General features: G+C 41.5%; 1 protein-coding gene across 1 annotated transcript in view; it reads right to left on the reverse strand.

Annotated features, from left to right (window-relative positions):
- Positions 1-6,296: 6,296 nt before the first annotated feature.
- nlgn3b (neuroligin 3b) overlaps positions 6,297-18,401 on the reverse strand; it is a 28,695-nt gene continuing 16,590 nt past the window's right edge. Inside the window, exons 4-7 of the mRNA XM_054755325.1 lie at positions 18,087-18,236; positions 17,221-17,406; positions 12,317-13,106; positions 6,297-8,165 (exon numbers count right to left, since the gene is read on the reverse strand). Coding sequence (XP_054611300.1) covers positions 7,376-8,165; positions 12,317-13,106; positions 17,221-17,406; positions 18,087-18,236 — 1,916 coding nt within the window. The 3' untranslated portion in view covers positions 6,297-7,375. The remainder of the gene's footprint in view (positions 8,166-12,316; positions 13,107-17,220; positions 17,407-18,086; positions 18,237-18,401) is intronic.

Genomic DNA, 18,401 nt, shown 5'->3' on the forward strand with positions numbered 1-18,401 from the left:
AAAGTCACAAAGTCCCATTTCAGCTGCCAGACATTATTTATAGAGCCGCGGCTTCAGCGTTGGCGACAGAGGCAGGTCACACATTTTAATGTGAGCTTTTTCTTATTGGACTCTGGTGCTGTTTAGTGATTTGAATGCTTGATTAAGGTCAGCTTTTGAGCGTACACACCAACACACGCAACATCCTAATTATCACAGGAGCTCTATGAACAAGTCGGCATTCGCGAAGATGATTATGCTCAATTTGCATGTGTTCATGTTACAATATGTTTATGATTGTGGTCGTAGTTTGCAGTCGTGTAGAATAGCACAAGCTCTTTCTCATATTTAGGTAGAGAGTCTAAATATCTGACCCCTGTCAGTATGATGCAATGCATATGTGGACCATCACATGCTGCTACCACAATAATAAACACATTGTTAAATAACACCTCTATGGCAGTGTCAGTCAAAATGTAGCATTATTGTAAGTGTCAAGGCAGTTTGTCGATAAAGCTCTTTTACCGCATCTCATTCGATAATAATGAAAGAATTGATCATTGGTAGTAAATATTTTTTATTTTTTATTTAGTTGTTAAAAATGTTGATATATTTTTTTATTTTAAAATGTTATTCAAATCTAATATTATTAAAACGTAAAAACATTTTAAAAGATTATAACCATACTGTTCATATAAAATTCTATTATATATGTATACAACATAAAAGGTCAATAAAATGATCAATAAATGTAGAAACAAGACGCAATGAATCGGACGCCGTGTATTTACCTTTGATTTTCAAAGACCAAATGTATTCTATTGTCATCCTGAACTAACATATTTATTTACACCGGTTTCCCTATTTGTCAGATGACTGTGCACATCTTCAGTGGCACTTCATCAATTTCCAGTGTAATAAGGAGGTGTGGTGCTTGCAGTTGAAACACCATTTTAGAAAATAAACAAAGATAAAAGGTGCGCTCGGAGATAGGGGCAAAACAAATCGAAATGCCAGTGTCGGACATTGATGAAGTTGTCTAACAAGGATGACATTGACGGTCAGGTCCAGCTGCTGCCCGCTTTCCCCGCCCCCTCCCTCTAGTTTGACCCAGTTGATGTCAAAGCTGGGTTCAGTACAAAGGTGCCAGTGTGGAACTGGACAGAACACTGTGCTATGCTCCCTTTTTTTTTTGGAACGAGCCCCTCATCTAATTTTTCCGTGGCCTTTTAAGCACATAGCTGAAATCTTCCGCGGTGAGCTTGATTCTGTTCAAAAAGAACGCTTTGTGAGAAAGCATCGCTCATCATCAAGCGCTGCCATTTTACCACTCAGCATCCCGGCTGCCTAATAGATCACACCATGACTGATTTGTTATTGAGCAAAGATGCTTTGCATTGTCTGGCGAGAGTTTACACTCTGTTGCCTTTTGCAATAACAGCAATAACATATCAAGTAATTAACGTCTGACGGGGATTAATGGCACCGGCATTGTTAGGCTGAAGAAGAAGGGCGGAGAGGAACGACGCCTGTGAAAACCAAGCCAGGGAGGCCGTGAGAGAGATGAGAAGCGTTAATTAACCCGAAGGAGTGTATGTGGACACATTTGGGAGATGTGAGTATGCAATTTGTTGACAATCAAAAAAGGGATTAGGAGTAGTCTTCAGTGGTCAGTCCTTTATGAATAAAGTATATTCAGATAGGAAGGGTGTGGGGGGCAGATGGTGAGATGGTGGGATTATGAATTATCATAACACTTAATATGACTGCCTAAAAGTCATTAGTCAGTGCATAAATTGACTTTGAACAAACACATTTGTCTCCAAGCTGTCCGCCTGCTTACAAATGCTATTAGGTGTAATCACCAGTACGCTGTTCAGCACCACGGACAGCTGCAATACATGTACATGCCAATTCTCTTGCAACTCTTTTGGGTGTTGTATGCAGTGTTGGGCTCATTACAATCTTTACTAGGGTCGCGGTGGTACGCTGGAGCCTATCCCAGCTTTGGGTGAGAGGTGGGGTACACCCTGGACTGGTCACAGGGCACATATATAGGACCCTATGAAACCCGTTTTATTTTTTCTCAAATTCCGCTTCATTTTTTTCCCCAAAGTCCCAAGTTTTTTCCATTTGAATTTTTTTTTAGAATTCCGCTTTTTACCTTTTCCACTTATTTTACCAGCATAAAGTGTGTGCTTTTTGGGTTCGTGAATAAAATGTCCACAAATGAAATCCTTACATTTGATGCAATACATCATTGGCCCATTTTGTCCAATAATTGAGAAATGGATATAGCTTAGCTAACTTTTCTAATAGGATGTGAGCCTCAGCACATATTGCCACAAAATCTTCAACAAAGCTTGTGATTAAGGAAGATGGAGTCACAGATGTAATTCCAATCATGTTATTAATGTATAACGTAAGATATTTTAACGACACCCTTATTTTGTTCACGCAATCAGACAAATGTGACAAAGAGTGCTCTTATTTTGAAAGCCGGAAGTGTGTTGTGTGTGTTGCGAATGGCAATTGAAGGTTGATACGAGCTAGGTGCAGGAATAAACTCTTTTTTCACTCACACCCTGCACGTTGTCAGCCGTCATTGTTAAATGGTCCTTACATTAAAGCGGTAAAACACAACACGGTGAAAATATACTCATCCAGCCTGAGTCACGCACACACACACACACACACACACACACACACACACACAGCTGCACTAGCACGCGCTGCTAATCTAAGCTAACCCTGCTAGCTTCCATTCACGCTCCGTATGAGAGGAGTTTCCAACTTTCATTCACATGTCACTTTCCGTGAGATTCCGCGTTTAACAGTAGATTCCGTTTTTTATTGGCCAATTCTGTGATTTCGTCCATTCTGCTCAACGTGGAAAGCATGCTAAAGTACTCTAAAAAAGTAATTACTTATACATACTAGTTACTTTCCCCAAAAAGTAATTGAATTAGCAACAGATTTACTTCTTCATTAATCTAATTACTTACCAGGGAAAGGCATTATTGTTACCTTTTTGAAAAACCTTCAAATATGTCAAAGAATTTGGATTTAGCTTTGTAGTGGGGGTGTGTCTTTGAGAGATGTTTCATAAGATTAAGGCTGAGGGCTGAGCTCGTGACTTGCGATTCTCTACCACAATGCTAGGAGGCAGAAGAATGAGCAACTCCACCCCTGCGCACGCACCAGGGTCCACCGAGTGAGAGTCAGGAGCACCAGCCAATGAGCTAAAAACCCGAGTCGTCAACACGATGAGGTTTATCAACACACTTTCACACGGCTGGCATACACTCACTCCCCTAAACCTTACTCTCATGGCACCAATGTAACCCCCCCGGCAGAGTGAGAGTGCTAGCCATCGAGCTTAAAGCCCAAGCTGTCACCCCGATGTCCAGTGCGACTCTTAAGGTGTCAGTGAGTGAGGTTTACCAACGTATTTTCACACAGCTGCACCAGCTAGCATCCATTCCACTACCACAACTCCTTGACTGGCTACTTAGCTTCCTGTGTGGTAGTCGTCAACATTGGCGACTAGAAGCAACACTCCAGATCGTTGATATAGATATAGATCAGTGCATAATAACGTGCCGCATTTCACTGTCACTAATAGTAACGGTAATTAATTGGATGACCTGTTCCTGGAGAACAACACTGGTTGTATGTGCTAGCATTGTTATGCAGCCAACGTGCTCCTATACATGTGTTTAAAGAGGCGCTGCTGTAATAATATTTGCACGTCCTCTTATCGCTGCCGTGGTAATCCGTGCCGAGAAAGGCAAACAAGCAGCCATGAAACAAACAAGCGAGTGAGCGCGTGTTTGGAGGACGGGCGCACATGTCGGGTTGTGTCGCAAGTGAGTTCAGAGGAGATGACCTCCTGCGGTGAAGTATTTGTTTTTACGCTTGATGAGGTAAATTCATATTTTTTTCCCTCCCGGTTCTATTTATCTACACTTTGGTGCAAATCGGAGGCAACGAGAGGGATGCGCAAGGGAGTGAGGCGGGATTAGACACCCGTTATATCATCATTCACATTAACGACACAATGGCGTTAGGGTAGTTAGGCAATTCTCCACACAGCAGGTTAATGGAATGAAAGCATTTGTCAGTGTCACTCCATTACTTGCATGTTTGCAGCAAGGGAACCCGAACTGTTCAGACCAGTTTCATAGAACACGTTACCATCATTATATATATGATTTTAAAACCACATTAGAGGTTTTAGTCCTTTATTTACTTATTTTTTATTACTAAAATAGGGACCTGTGAGCTTTACAGGCAAAGAGCCGTGCAGAACATCACAAAAGCTGCTGAAAAGGCTTAGCTCTGGTTGAGGCAGGGGGGATGCGGGGCGTAGTGTGGTACTTGGACACAAGTCTGGGCCTGAGTACCCCTGGCTGGGTCACCTGCTGAGGGTGTCTTATGTAAGATCCGAAACACCCGTCACATCAGTGAAGATGTGTACAGGTTGCACCACAAGGTGTATCTTAGTACTGCAGGATGCTATTTAGTAGTTGGACTTTGCAGTGGTGTTAACCTTCACTGTATCATTGTAAGGTGTTTTAAATATGTATCTATTAGAAACCCCTTTATATAACTACAATATCAACATTGTCAATGAATATTGAGCATTACTATCAAGCTGCAACATGCACAGTATGCAGAAGTGCCAAAAAACAAAGTTTCGGCCAGTGCCATATATATTGTATACAGCGTTCTCAACTCTACAAACCTACAGTCATGGCCAAAACAACTGGCATGCCAAAGATTTCAGTGTTTTTAGTCAAAAATGTCAATGTTTTGGGCCATGGCTGCATAAATTAGGATGGCATTCCATGCGGGCATTGCAGAAACCATTGGCGTCTTTGGCCCAAAACATTGCCAGGTGGCCGTGCAAGAACCGGGATGTTTTCAGCTTCCAGGGGTTGTGTACTTGCAACGTGGAGATACGTGTGGATGAATGACACATCAATGAATCTCAAGTTCTCGTCACATTTAAAATACCATCAATAAAACGCACCTGTGTTGGTTGTCGTTAACACACGCTTGCCCATAACACAACCCCTCCACCACCACGGGCCACTGGATCCGCAACACAGGCCAGCGGAGAATGAACAGAACAAGAATTTCATTGCATAGCAGAACTACCTGTTCTACTGTGCATATGACAATAAAACTCTTGAATCTTGAATCTTGAATCATACTCACCGGACATGACACTCACTTAGCAGGCTAGGGTATTTGAGTCAAATGGTGGCACATATTCTCCCCACCCCTTATATGTTATGGTTCCATCATATTTTCTTACAACAGAGCAGGCTTTGTAATCTTGGTCAGAGGTCCCCAACCCCCGGGCCGGGTCATTTGGTACCGGGCCGCACAGAAAGAAAAAATAATTTCCATTATTTCATTTTTTTTATGTTTTATTTTGAAAATTGGCCGGATTCTCTCTGTTACATCCGTCTCACTTGACGCATGTCCATTGTGCGTGTGCTAACTTTCTCTCATGCCGCACAGATAGACTACTACTGTATTTTTACCATTTTTCTTTCACCTCATATTTGGTCTAAAATGCTGATACTATGTGGGAATGCATAAAGGTAAGTTTTGATGACTTATTGAGTACTAATGTGCACATTTGTCTCAAGTTCATTCATGCTAGCACACTGCCTGTTACCACACACGTCAAACAGAGATGTAATCATCTCTCTGGAAAAACTTGGCTGGAACTGGTGGATGGTGGGTCGGCATTCATTTTGTGTTTTTAATTTGATGTTATTCATGTCTTAGTTTTACACAATACATCATAAATAAGATAAATTAGATCGCCATAATGTACGAACCCCCCCACTAACCACATTTATTATTGAATAAATCGGCACTTTTACTGTTGGAACTTTTAGATGAAACGGTATGAAAAAATGTGAGGCTATTCTTTCGGCATTTCATATTTTCAAGTTCCAACAATATTTTAACTTTTAGTTTCGGTAGAAATGTTGTTTGTTGTCACTGAAACTCCACTCGACAAGAGAGACAGGTTCAGCAGCCACCTTTCTCAGTGTTTTTTGAACTTTCTTTCGCTTTATGATGGACTATCTCAGCAATAAGGTATTCCAAAACCCCTGTTTGACCGATTTTCACGTGCCCTGACTTCACCTGACGTCTCGCTACAAATACGCCTGTGACAACTGCAACCGGTTGTCACATCACCTGCGACCCAGCAATAAAACGGCATGACATTTCACATAAGTGCATCATGTACCGTAACTCTCCTGGAAGACATCACAATGAATGTTTCTGACAAGACTCATCTTTAGTTGGAAAAATCGTTTAATAGGTTAAATCACATTATGACTGGTTGAAAGAACTGAAAGCCTAAAGTCCATCATGTCCTTGAGAAAGAAAAAAGAGAACCCGGGACTGATGTCGTTATGCCCGAAGTCCAAACCACTTCGAAAAGCAGTGACACGTATCTTTTCCGAAACCGCATTTTTAATGCCAGCAACTGCGTTGGGATACATACAATTACAATGTAATTACAGGTATCTTCTCGTGTCGAGTTTAAAATATTCATAAGAAATAACAATAAAATGTTATTCTGTACAAACAAGCAAAAGAATTAGGATTTTGTTAGAGTGAGAAAACACATTTCAAGCCTAAAGAGTTTTTCTCGTGAAGCAGAGGTTATATTCTTGCCATGTATTAAGCAAAGGAACAAGTACTTGAAAGGAAAAAGGTAGCAAAGATATTCAGATAGACTACAATAAATTACACACCACTACATATGCAAAACACTTTTTTTTTTTTTATAAGAATGCCTAATTTACATTTTTGTAGCACACCTACTCGCCACCCTGCATGGGTGCCCTAATATAAATTGTCATGTCGTTTGGAGGTACTCTTGCTCATGTGGACCTGTACTCCAGTACAGTTTCATTAAGTGAAGGTGTTGTAAAGGAACTGCAGTAAAAATACATTTTCATAAGAAGCAATGAGAAATATGTATAAAATAGCTTGATAATACTGCTTTTTCTCCGCACATCACATCCCCGTGATGAGTTGTGACATCCAGTAACTCCACTTGATCAAAATAGACATTAAGAAAGCGCTTCCCATACAAATCCAACCGTATAAACATGATCATTAGTTCATTCCAGGTAAAGTTCCAAAAAAGCCGAGGTGGGAAATGATAGATTTTTTTTTCTTTTTTCCTGCCGTCGTCCAACATAAAAATGACTCCCCTTCTAAGACTTCCTGTTATGACAGAGCAAAGGCAGGATGCTGGAAAGTTGCTTGTAGAAGAAAAACAAACATTCCTATTTCATCTAAACATCTTAAATACAGCTGTACATTTCTGTGTTTTTGTGTACGTGACAGGGTTTTAAACCCGCGTGGTGGAGTGGGTGCTGGGCAGGCCTGCAGAGCTGTAGCCAGCTGGGAAGGTGCTATATGGGCTCATGTTGGAGAGGCCCATCAGCGAGTTGGGGATCATGGTGATATTGTTGGGCGTCATCAGCGGGATGTCGTCAGGAGAGCGGCGCTGGCTGAGAGAGTAGTCCAAGGTGGGAGACACGTGGATAGGATTGTGGAGGGCCTCGCACTGGTTCCTGGACAGGGTCTCGTCCACAGTGGCGGCATGGCTCACGTTGTTTCCTTTGCTGTCGCGCTGAGGGCTGGGCTGCTGGGACGTTTCCTGGCGGCTGCGTTTGTCTTTGCGGTAGTAGAGAGCGGCGAAGGCCAGCACGTTGAGGAAGAGCAGAGAAGCCCCGACGGCAATGGTGACGCTGAGCTCGGTGGAGTAATCTCTGGGGTTGGGCATGATCAGAGGACCCATCTCTCGCCCGCTCTCATCACTATTTTGGCCCGTGGACAGAGGAGGCCTGCCCGTGCCGCCGGATCTTTTGCCGGTGGACTGAGTGGGATCCAGCGGCGTGACCTTGGTGGTGGTGGACGAGTAATGGAACATGTCGTGGAGGTTGTAGAGATGCGGAACCAGGTGTTTCCAGAAGGCCACCTTGGTGGCGCGGTAGTGATCACGGATGCGAGGCTTGAGGCCGATGTGCAGGTAGAGCTGGTCGTAGGGGTCGTACTTGGACCAGGCCACCTCCTCGAAGCGGTTGGCTTTGGTGTGAATGAACTTGGTGTCCTGGGGGACGGGCTTGTTGGGATCCCTAAAGTAACAACATTGAAAGAAGAACTTAAGTCAACACAGCAACAGTCAACATTCATCTGCAGTAAACACTCAAAGTTATCTGGCTTCTGTTGGGATTCCAGCGCGATTGAAATACCTTCCCTCTCCTCACGATGACATCATTTCATTCACACTATGTCCCTTTCCGTGAGATTACGCGTTTTTTTTTGTTGGTTTTTGTCCCTTTTTTTCCTCATTTTTTCCCAGGGAAAAAAAGAGAAAAAAAGGAAAAAAAAAAGGAAAAAAAAGGGAAAAAAGGGGAAAAATAAGAAAGAAAAAAAGAAAAAAAGGGAAAAAAAAGAAAGGGAAAAAAGGGGGGAAAAGGAAAAAAAGGGAAAAAAAGGAAAAAAAGACAAAAGAAAAAAGAAAAAAAGGGGAAAAACAGAAAAGGAAAAAAAGAGAAAAAAGAAGAAAAAAATGAAAAAAAAGGGAAAAAAGGGGAAAAATAAGAAAGAAAAAAAGGGAAAAAAAGAAGAAAGGGAAAAAAGGGGGAAAAAGGAAAAAAAGGGAAAAAAAGGAAAAAAAAGGGAAGAAAAGGAAAAAAAGACAAAAGAAAAAAGAAAAAAAGGGGAAAAACAGAAAAGGAAAAAAGAGGAAAAAAGGGAAAAAAGGGAAAAAAGAAAGAAAAAGGAAAAAAGAAAAGGGAAAAAAATGAAAAAACGAAAAAAAGGGAGGGAAAAGGGAAAAAAAGGAAAAAAAGGGAAGAAAAGGAAAAAAGAAAAAAAGGGAACAAAAAAGGAAAAAAAGAGAAAAAAAGGGAAAAAAGAGGAAATAAAAGAGATTACGTGTTTAACAGTAAATTCCGTTTTCATTGGCCAATTCTACGATTCCGTTCAAAGAGCCCTACCATTGTGTTTACGTTATGTTGTGTTTAGTAAAAAAAAAAAACAAACACACACACATAAAGAGTGTTTTCAGGACAAGACATAAATAGTATATTGACAACAAGAGAACATAATTGTTCAGTGACACTTGAAAAAGTTAGCATGTACTCCATGACCGTGATATCCACTTCCCCGTGGGACAAAAACGAGCTCCGAACTAACCACATTGCTTTTTTTTTTTTTTTAAACAAAATGTCACTGTGGTAAAAAGTCACATTTGGAGTACGAAGACTAGAAGCTAGGTGGATAATTCTAGCTGGCTGGCTAGCTAGCTGCCGCCAGTGACAGGTAGGCAAAGCGTGTAAAGAAAGAACACCGATAGGTTTGACAAGGGAGTGATCAAACACGCTGCCATCGATAGACGTTGCCTGCGTCGAGCTGTCAAACTGAAACCATTGAGGTTTTACAGACTAGTGGTTCTGGTCAATATGGTATTTAATCTTGCTTGGATTGGAATATTTGCAGTGTGCACATGTCAAAGGGAAGGCCCTTTTCTACTCCAGCGTGACTGTGCCCAATTGTGCATCCAGTATACTCCATCTTCTCATAGCGTTTTCCAAGACAGATCGCCTTTAGGAGCAGTAAATAAACATGGTTGACAAAGGGGAACTAACGACTGTGCCACCCGTGTACTATAATTCATGGCTGCAACTGGGAACAGCGTATAACAATGTTGCCACAGTACGTTGATGTTGAGCCCACAATTCCAGCGTTGGCATAATCAAAACAAGCAGAAACATAACCAAGTAGGACTGGGATTGTGTAATATCACCGCCTCTCCTCAAGGACTCAGTATCCCCTTGATGCTGCACTCCTACACGTTAGCCCACAACCATACAGTTTGTGCTGCCTTTTCTTCCTGGTTGAGTATTCATGGACAACTTTATTCATATGCTGATATTCATTAAATACAGCAGACGCTTGCTGTAGTCTTTTGAATACATGTTTGCATCTTCTTCACAGAGGAACGGCTTTTACATTTTTAAAGTTTGAATTTGTACATACAAACATATGAAATAGTCAATTTGATCCTAAAACTAAACCTGCAGGTCATTGTACCTTTATAGTGGCCATTTGCGACCTGCGGCACATTCTAAAAATAGAATTTAACAAGAAAACTGACCAAAAAAAAAAGACAAATGGAAAAATCAGCAGTAATTTTACAAGAAGTCCAAATATTAAGAGAAAAAAGTAATCGAACAGGAAAAAGTTGATTTTTCACGAGATTTTTAAATTTTACGAGAATAATGTCGTAATATTAGAAAGAAAAATAATTTCATTTTAGTAGTATAAAGTTGAAGTATTAAAGAAAAATACATTTTTTTTATAGTTGTACTATCATAAGAAACAAAAAACAAAATAATACTGTAATTTCTGGAAAGGTAGATGAGGGAATAAGTTATAATATTATGGGAATAAGGTAAAAATATTATAGGAATGAAGTCATGAAATAAAAAAAAATAAAAACTACGGCAGAAATGGAAAAAACAGCTGTAATTTTATGAGAATAAAGTGAAAATATCACGAGAAAAAAGTCCGATTCTAACGAGAAAAAAATATTTCAATTTCGAACAGACTCAAAATATTATGAGAGCATACAGTGGAAATATTAAAGATTTTTTATTTTTCATAGTCGTTTTTCAATTTTTTAAAGTCAGAATATTATGAAAAACAAACAAAAAAAAGCAAAAATGAGGGCAAAGACCAAAGCTCTTACTGACAGTCCGCTTTTTCACCTTTTTCACTGTATAGCTGCAGCATATACTGTATATATATATATATATATATATATATATATATATATATAAAACTTCATAGTATTTTGTAAACTGCATGTGTTGGTTTACAAAATCAAAGTGGCTCTTGCATCTTTTAATTTGTCACTGTGCGGCCCTTGTGTGGTACCCTAAAATGTAATACTTGTCACTCGTACATGTGACACTTATCCAGTAATGCTATATAGTTTTGGCCCTGAAAATGACACTGTAAATGACATCTGTGGCGCCCCCTATGGGTTGTGCCATACAGACTTTGGAAGACTTGCACGGAAGACTAGTCTACATGTAACACACACATCCTCAAAGGTTTACAATCATTACACAAATGGTCAACGACTGAGTTAGTTGCTAATCTTTGCTTGATGGCGGCCATATTGTCCATCCAATCCTGCTCAGATTTTACATACATGTGCTTGTTGTTCCCCTAAAGGTGTGTACCAAGTTTGGTGGTGACAGACTGATGAGTGGCACAGGATCTAAACGATTAGTAGTAGCCCTGAAGTAAAGGAGCTATCACAAGATTAGAACTGCCGCACTGCTGCGTAAGCCGCAGGCTTCAAAGTATAAGAAAAAAGCAGCAACTTATACACCAGAAATTAACGGGGCAGCTTTTTTAGACTTTACGGTACTGGTTGATCAGTTTAGGAAATCATCTGACTAACTGCATGCAAGGTAAGCCATCTCATGTGATGGTACTCAGCCAATCAAATCAACTGCAAATACAGAGACAGACGAGAGAGGAGAGAAGTGAAATGAGTGACGCGGAAGACCGAGTGAAATGTGGAAAAAAGAGAGACAGGTGTGATGGATGGCGAGAAAAGGAGATGAGTGAGAGATACGGGGAAATAAGAGAGAAACGCAGTGAGAGGATAGCGCGACGAATAAGCTGGAAACAACAAAACATTAAATACATGTGGTGCTCTCTGAGAAAAGGAAAGTAGATAGCTAAAATTACCTCGGAAATTTTCTGTAACTGGGCCTATTCGAATTTCGAGGGTCGCAAAAGGCCCCCGTGACTCGACTTTGTACACACCTGCTATACCTTGAGGTATAGAAAGGCTGGTGAGTGTTGGTTCAAAATATGCATGTAAGTCCAAATGTTTGTACAGTATGAGCAGCGAAAATAAGGATGGATCCAATTTCTTGCGTTGACAGTAACTGGTTAAAATTGCGCCATTCTTCATGTGTGAGTGCGTGTGAACTAGCAAAGAAGAAAGGGAGTTAAGGCTACAAGAATGACAGCGAGAGTTAAGACTGCCCTTAATTAGGCACACTACTTCCTGAGGAATGCTAGTCTTTTAATCACGGTGATGAAGTAGCACAAGGTTGGAAGTGTCCAAATAAATAAGAGCCGCACAATCGAAATCAGGCGATTTAAGAGAACTGGACTGTAAAATAAGAGACTAAATGAGATTGAACCAGCTATTATAATTGAGCTACATTTAAGGGTTGCTGTTGCTGTTACTCACCCACTCTTAGCGAAGTTGGTCCAGTAAGTCATAACCACGGCACTGAGCATGATGTCGTTCCTGGAGAAGTTGCAGGGGAACAAGTCAGTTGGGCCAACCATGGGGATGCCAAACACGTAAGGCACCTCATCTCCGTGCGCTGAATCGGACCACACAGGCTTCATGAGGCTCTGGCAGTGGTGGTAGAAGGCGTAAAAGTATGTGGGGGACCCGTAGCGGGCGTGCAGGTCTGCCGTCACCACCGACGGTTCCACCCATTGGTGGTCCGTGAACAGGGCCACCAAGGTCTTCCTCCTTGTTTCTGGATTGTCCTTATCAGCCCAGTCTGTGTACATGAATTTAATTGTCTCCCTTAGCGTGTCCTTCCCTTCAGGGTAGCCGTACAAGCTGTCCACAAAGTCGGACACGACAAAGTCAAAGTCGCTTCCGGACACGCCATCCTCAAGGTCCATCACGTTCTCCACAAAGCGCAGTCCCTCACCCTGATTGACACCAAGCATGATGTCATAGTTAAGGAATTCTCCCTGCTCCATCAGGATCTCCGGGTCATCAGGGATGACGTCTCCATCGATCACAGGGCCGAAAGCCACGCGGTACTGGGCGGGCTGGATGTCTTGCTCCACCAGCTCCTTGGCCGTCTTCTTCTGCAGACAGGAGACCATGTCCACGGTGTCTAACACGTTGCACCCCACCCTCTCGGCCAGCATGCGAGTGTACTTGACTGGCTGGTAGTTGACAGCCCAGCTGGACAGCGCTGAACCGCTTTGAATGATGGCTCTGTGGAACAAACCTTGGAGCAGAGAATTGCGAACAAAAAACCACAAAGGGAAGCCAAGGGAACAGTGGTTAGTGCTTTCATCTCATCTACATGAGTCCTATTATCATTTGGCACAAACCTTAAGGACACCCTGCCCTTACTGATTTAAAGTAATTGCTATTCATGATTATATCAAAGGCTTGTAAGCGGAATATGTAGGTGAACAAAAGCTAAGGCAGCCTACATGTCATGGACATTGAATATTAGTCAGGAATACAGCTGAGGCTTCAATGATAGAAGCTGGGAGAAATAAAATGCTAAAGAAGAACGATGGCTCCTTCTTGTTTAATTTCATGATGTAAATAATAACACATCTCTATGTTGATCCTTGTGTTTGATGCATGTGCCGTCACCGCTGGGTGCAAATGAATGCAAACTAATGAACAGTTTGCAGCATTGTTTCAGTAAGGTGGTGAAGGTGAAGTTTCCCCTTCATCCATTACTCACGCATGTACCGTGACATCAAAGTGTTTGATTGCGTGTCTCTAACAAGCAGCGGAGCACGCGCACCGCTGCCCACTGTGCGACGTCAAAGCCTTCTATGGCGATATTGATATAAAAACAAGCTGCTCTAGTGAATCTTTACATGCAGCGTGACACCCATGGGTGGACGGGGACAAATATTTGGCCTTGGACTTTTTCATTCAGAGTTTGTGACGCAGTTGAGTGATACAGAGCATACTGGAGTAGTGGCTAATACGCTTTTGCCTTGCCGACTATGTGTCTGTATGTAATGTGCAACTATGATTGTATGATACCTGTGTGGATTGCAAATAACATCTTTTAGACAGCAGTTGTTGAATTAGAGCACTAAGGCCCTGTCCACACATTTTTTTTTGGCATGTTCCTCTCTGTTGTGTCTGCAGTGGCAAGGCACAGCAAAAAATACAAAAACAGCAGTCAATCTCCGATGACAAGTGATGTATATGGAGTCACAGATTAAGTTCTAGGAGTTTTTGCTGGAATAGCGTCACTTTCTTCCTCCGACGCGTCATTTATTTACATTTTTTGGACCACTTGCTATCTTGCCTGCTTCAAAGCATCCTAGAAGCCTTTGTACATGTGCTGCAGCCCAGCCAGGGCTTCAAATGGAACCCTCACAAAGGACGGTTGCCGCAGCCTCAGTGTAGTGTATGTCATTGATGAAAACACCATAGCTGCCCCGCTTGTGATTCTGGCCAGCTTCAAGGGGAGGACGAAAGCTCCCAATAGGCAACAACTAAAACACACTCCTTTGATTCTAGCATTGGATAAAGTGCGCACCAAATGGGTGTGTTGTAAAGGTACTGTACTTATTGTCATAGTGTGGTTGAAACACTGATTTTCTACTCTTGAAAACAACATTACTGCATAACTATTAATCATGGGCATCTGGAATTTGCTGCCTTTAATTACAGTGTAGTGGTCAGAGACACTTCAGTTTGTGTAAAGGAGGAGGCTCTTTAAATGGGCTAACAGCCTACGCCGAACTCACAGTGTGGGGGTGGGGTTGGGTGTGGGGACACTTGACAGCACACTAACTACAATCATGGTAAAAACAGGTCATAACAAGTAATAACAGGTAAGTAAACACACCTAGGAAACTACTACTACTATAGGGTACAACAACTACGTTAACTCTAAACATGTACTGTTTGGTGTTTATAACTCACCCAGACTCTACCTGCGGCGGCCCCCAGGTGTTTTGAGTTTGAGACCCATGCTTGACAATATCTCAAAAATGACGTGTAGTTTTTATTTTATTCAGACATTCTGTCATCTCTATGCTATCAACTTCCATGGTATCAGGGAATTGTTATCATATGCTTTAATGTCCAGCCATCCATCCATCCATCCATTTTCTATACTGCTTGTGTTCATCAGGGTCATGGGTGAGCAGGAGCCTATCCTAGGCTAGGATGTTCATGCTGTGATGTTTTAAGTAAAATTATAACCCTCATTTCATCAATTGCAGCATTTAACAGCCTTCACTGAAATTTAAACTCTACAAACAATTGTGTCAAATAGGTTAAAAACTAGGATGGAAAGAATGCAAAATCAACTGTTCGGAATAAAAAAGTAACAATGGGTATGCAGTTCGTGGCTGAAAAGGATGACATTATATTCCCCACAGGCCTTGACATTTAAAGAAGAATAGCTTTCAGGCTGATTAGATTGATTACAAAAGAAATCATATATTCTCCTAAGAGACACTTTATCTAACTCCCATATCAACATGATTAATTCTTATTTATGTTCCATTTTATATTCAATATCATTTATTTTTATATTCCGTCTTCATCATTGACCACTTTGTGACAAATCTCCGCTGATAGATTGATAGAAATGTTGAAAAAATGCCCCGGTTTTCATCCACCGTCTCAGTTACTGGCCAACAATGCAAGTAACAAACTAGTGTGTTTGCCTTGTACCGTGTCATTCCACGGACTCAAATGCTCCAACAAAGCATCCTACGCGTTGATGACTCACTGTCCATGCATCTTTTATTGAGTGGGACTGCTTAATAACCTGTCATGGCGCCAAAGAATGTGCGCGTAGGAATGTCCATTATGGGCTTTTTTGCCAATATCTGATATGCCAATACTGTCCGATTCTCAATTTCCGATTTTCTATCAATCTGTCTATCTACGGTATCTATCTATCTATCTATAGCAATTGATACAGCATCAGCATTAGCTTCGCGACGTGGCTGCAATCAACACTGCACAACTCGCGCAAACACCCAAGAAATCCGGCAGCTGCCCACCCTCTGCCGAAGAGTCCAGCACCGCGTCCGCCCGCCGTCACCTCGGCGATCCTCCACATTATTACCGCCACCCCACCCCCCCACCGCGTGCACAGAAACATGCCGACAAATGACGCTCAGATTGAAGTTACAGAGATGTCCGCCATCTCCTGGTGTAAAAATATTAGCTACACGAGGCACCATAGCAGCAAATTCAGCGATGTTGCGACTTTGGCACTTAAAGGGCTATATCGGCTTTCATTGTAGGGAAAATATTACATTTTTATGCCAATATCGGGCCAATAATATCAGTGGGCCGATATTATCGGACATCCCGAGTTGCGAGGATCAGCAATTTGTTACAAAAGGTGAGAAACATGATTGAATTCAAGAAAGAAGTCATTGCAAAGGACGAATATGGCGTCCACGTGGCCAATCTTGCCAGGTTGTACAAGCCTGCATTAACAATAAATTACATCCTGCCAAAGAAAAATGAATCAAAGAAGCTAATGTTGCGAAAGGCGTAAAGGCTTTAAAGAAACACAGATCGCAGCGATTGAAGATGTTGAGCAGTTGTTGTTGGTGTGTATTTCCTTCTCTCTTTCCCCTCCCCTCCTGCCTCTCCGCTTCTGGCGTTCTTTGCCAGCAAGAATTTCAGGTAAAAGTGATGTTAAATGTTCATTTATCCATTTCATTCCTCATTTATAATTATTTGCATTGTTTTTTGTCTGTAAAGCCATAATAATTCTCGATAAAATGCATTTTTTGTTCATTTCTTGGGTGTCTGGGACAGATTACTTGGATTGAGATGATTTCTTATTGGAAAAATTGCTTTGGTTTTCATGCGATTGGTTTTCATCTGACATTTTGGAACGAATTAATAAAAAAAAAAAACGAGGCAGCGATTTGATGAAGATGGTGAGAAACACTATTGAATTTGATCTTGCCAGGATGTGCGGGATGTGCGGGAAGGCCGCATCAACAATAAGTTCCATGCATTCATCATTTATAATGATTTCACATTGTTTTTTGCGTGTAAAACTATAATTATTCTCTATGAATGTATTTTTGTTCATGTTTTTGTGTGTCTGGAACGGATTGATTGGATTTACATTATTTCCCATGTGAAAAATTGCCTCGTTTCAGTTTCTGTTGGACCTTTTGTAACAAATAATGAAAATCGAGGTGCCACTGTCCATACAACACATACCGTAAATTGTGCAAAATCAGAGCAGATTGTGCAAATGTAATGCGACAAATGCATAGTCATAAATATACATCACATTTACATTACTTAAAAGATGTGTAATGATGCAAAAATGATGAAAATGACATGAGATGAATGCAAAAGGCAAACCGTACCTTCTGAGTGGTGGGATAGTGTGAGGAGGCTTACGCAGGAAGCCCCAATTCCAGACCCAAAAACAGTGATGCGCCCCGGGTCCCCTCCAAAGTATCCGATGTTCTTACTGATCCAGCGGAGAGCTTGAATCTGGTCTAGGAGTCCATAGTTTCCCTTTGCAGCCTGGTCTCCAGTGCTGAGGAAGCCTGGCGAATGGAGACAGAACAGAAGCAGTCACAGTCAAAAGAAGCAATCCAACTTCTCCCCTGATATAAATATGCCTTTTCCGTCTCCTGCAGTGTCTTGACCACTGCAACAGTCGCCTCCGGCAGTTATCACACAGAGTCTGCTCATCAAACCTGAATGCCCTCCTCGCAAGAGTGACTTCATAACATTCAATGTGCATAAATAAATAAATCCTTTACCGGACTTGTCTCATTTAATTCATTTCACAAAACCACACAGAGGTCGCCGGTGCTGAGAATTGATCCTGTTCCTTATTCCCCCGGTCCTGCGCTGGAACAACACACGGCTTCTGAATGCTAAACACGAGGGCAGCAAATTATCCTGACCTTGTGAGTTCTTGTGAATACTTCAATGACCAGGCTGCTAATTATGTACATGTATACACATGTCAAGCTTTCACAATGAAACAATGTGTGCACAAAAAAATGCTATGCTGTGATAATACTTGATAGCACTTTTCCTCTGAGGACAGCATTTGTATGCAAATCAATCCATCTGTGTTTTTCTTATAGTCTAATGTCTCTTCCAGCGATTTAAGTGGAAATGAATTAGCAGTGTTAAAGTTTACTCTCTCTTTGATCAAACTAATTAGCCATATGAAACACCATTAAAGGTTAGCACACTGAGACGTTTTCATCACCTAATATTCCAATTCTGTAGTTGAGCGTGACGACAACGACGTTCCCATAACTGGCGAGCACGCTGCCATCCATCATGTTCCCAGTGCCTTCCATATAGGAGCCTCCGTGGATGTATACCATCACAGGTCGAGCTTCTGAGTCCCTTATATCTGCAAAGTCAACACACACACACACACACACTGTGAGCAAACAAAAGCGCCAGGAACGGTGTAAGAGGAACAGAACCCTGTTAGAAACTTGTATTACAACTGTGTGAGGTATGGTTACACACTGCGGACAGAAGCAAGCCGAGGTGGCAGATTAATAGTTGGGAA

Source organism: Dunckerocampus dactyliophorus, chromosome 16 (assembly GCF_027744805.1).
Source record: "Dunckerocampus dactyliophorus isolate RoL2022-P2 chromosome 16, RoL_Ddac_1.1, whole genome shotgun sequence".
NCBI classification, from domain to species: Eukaryota; Metazoa; Chordata; class Actinopteri; order Syngnathiformes; family Syngnathidae; genus Dunckerocampus; species Dunckerocampus dactyliophorus.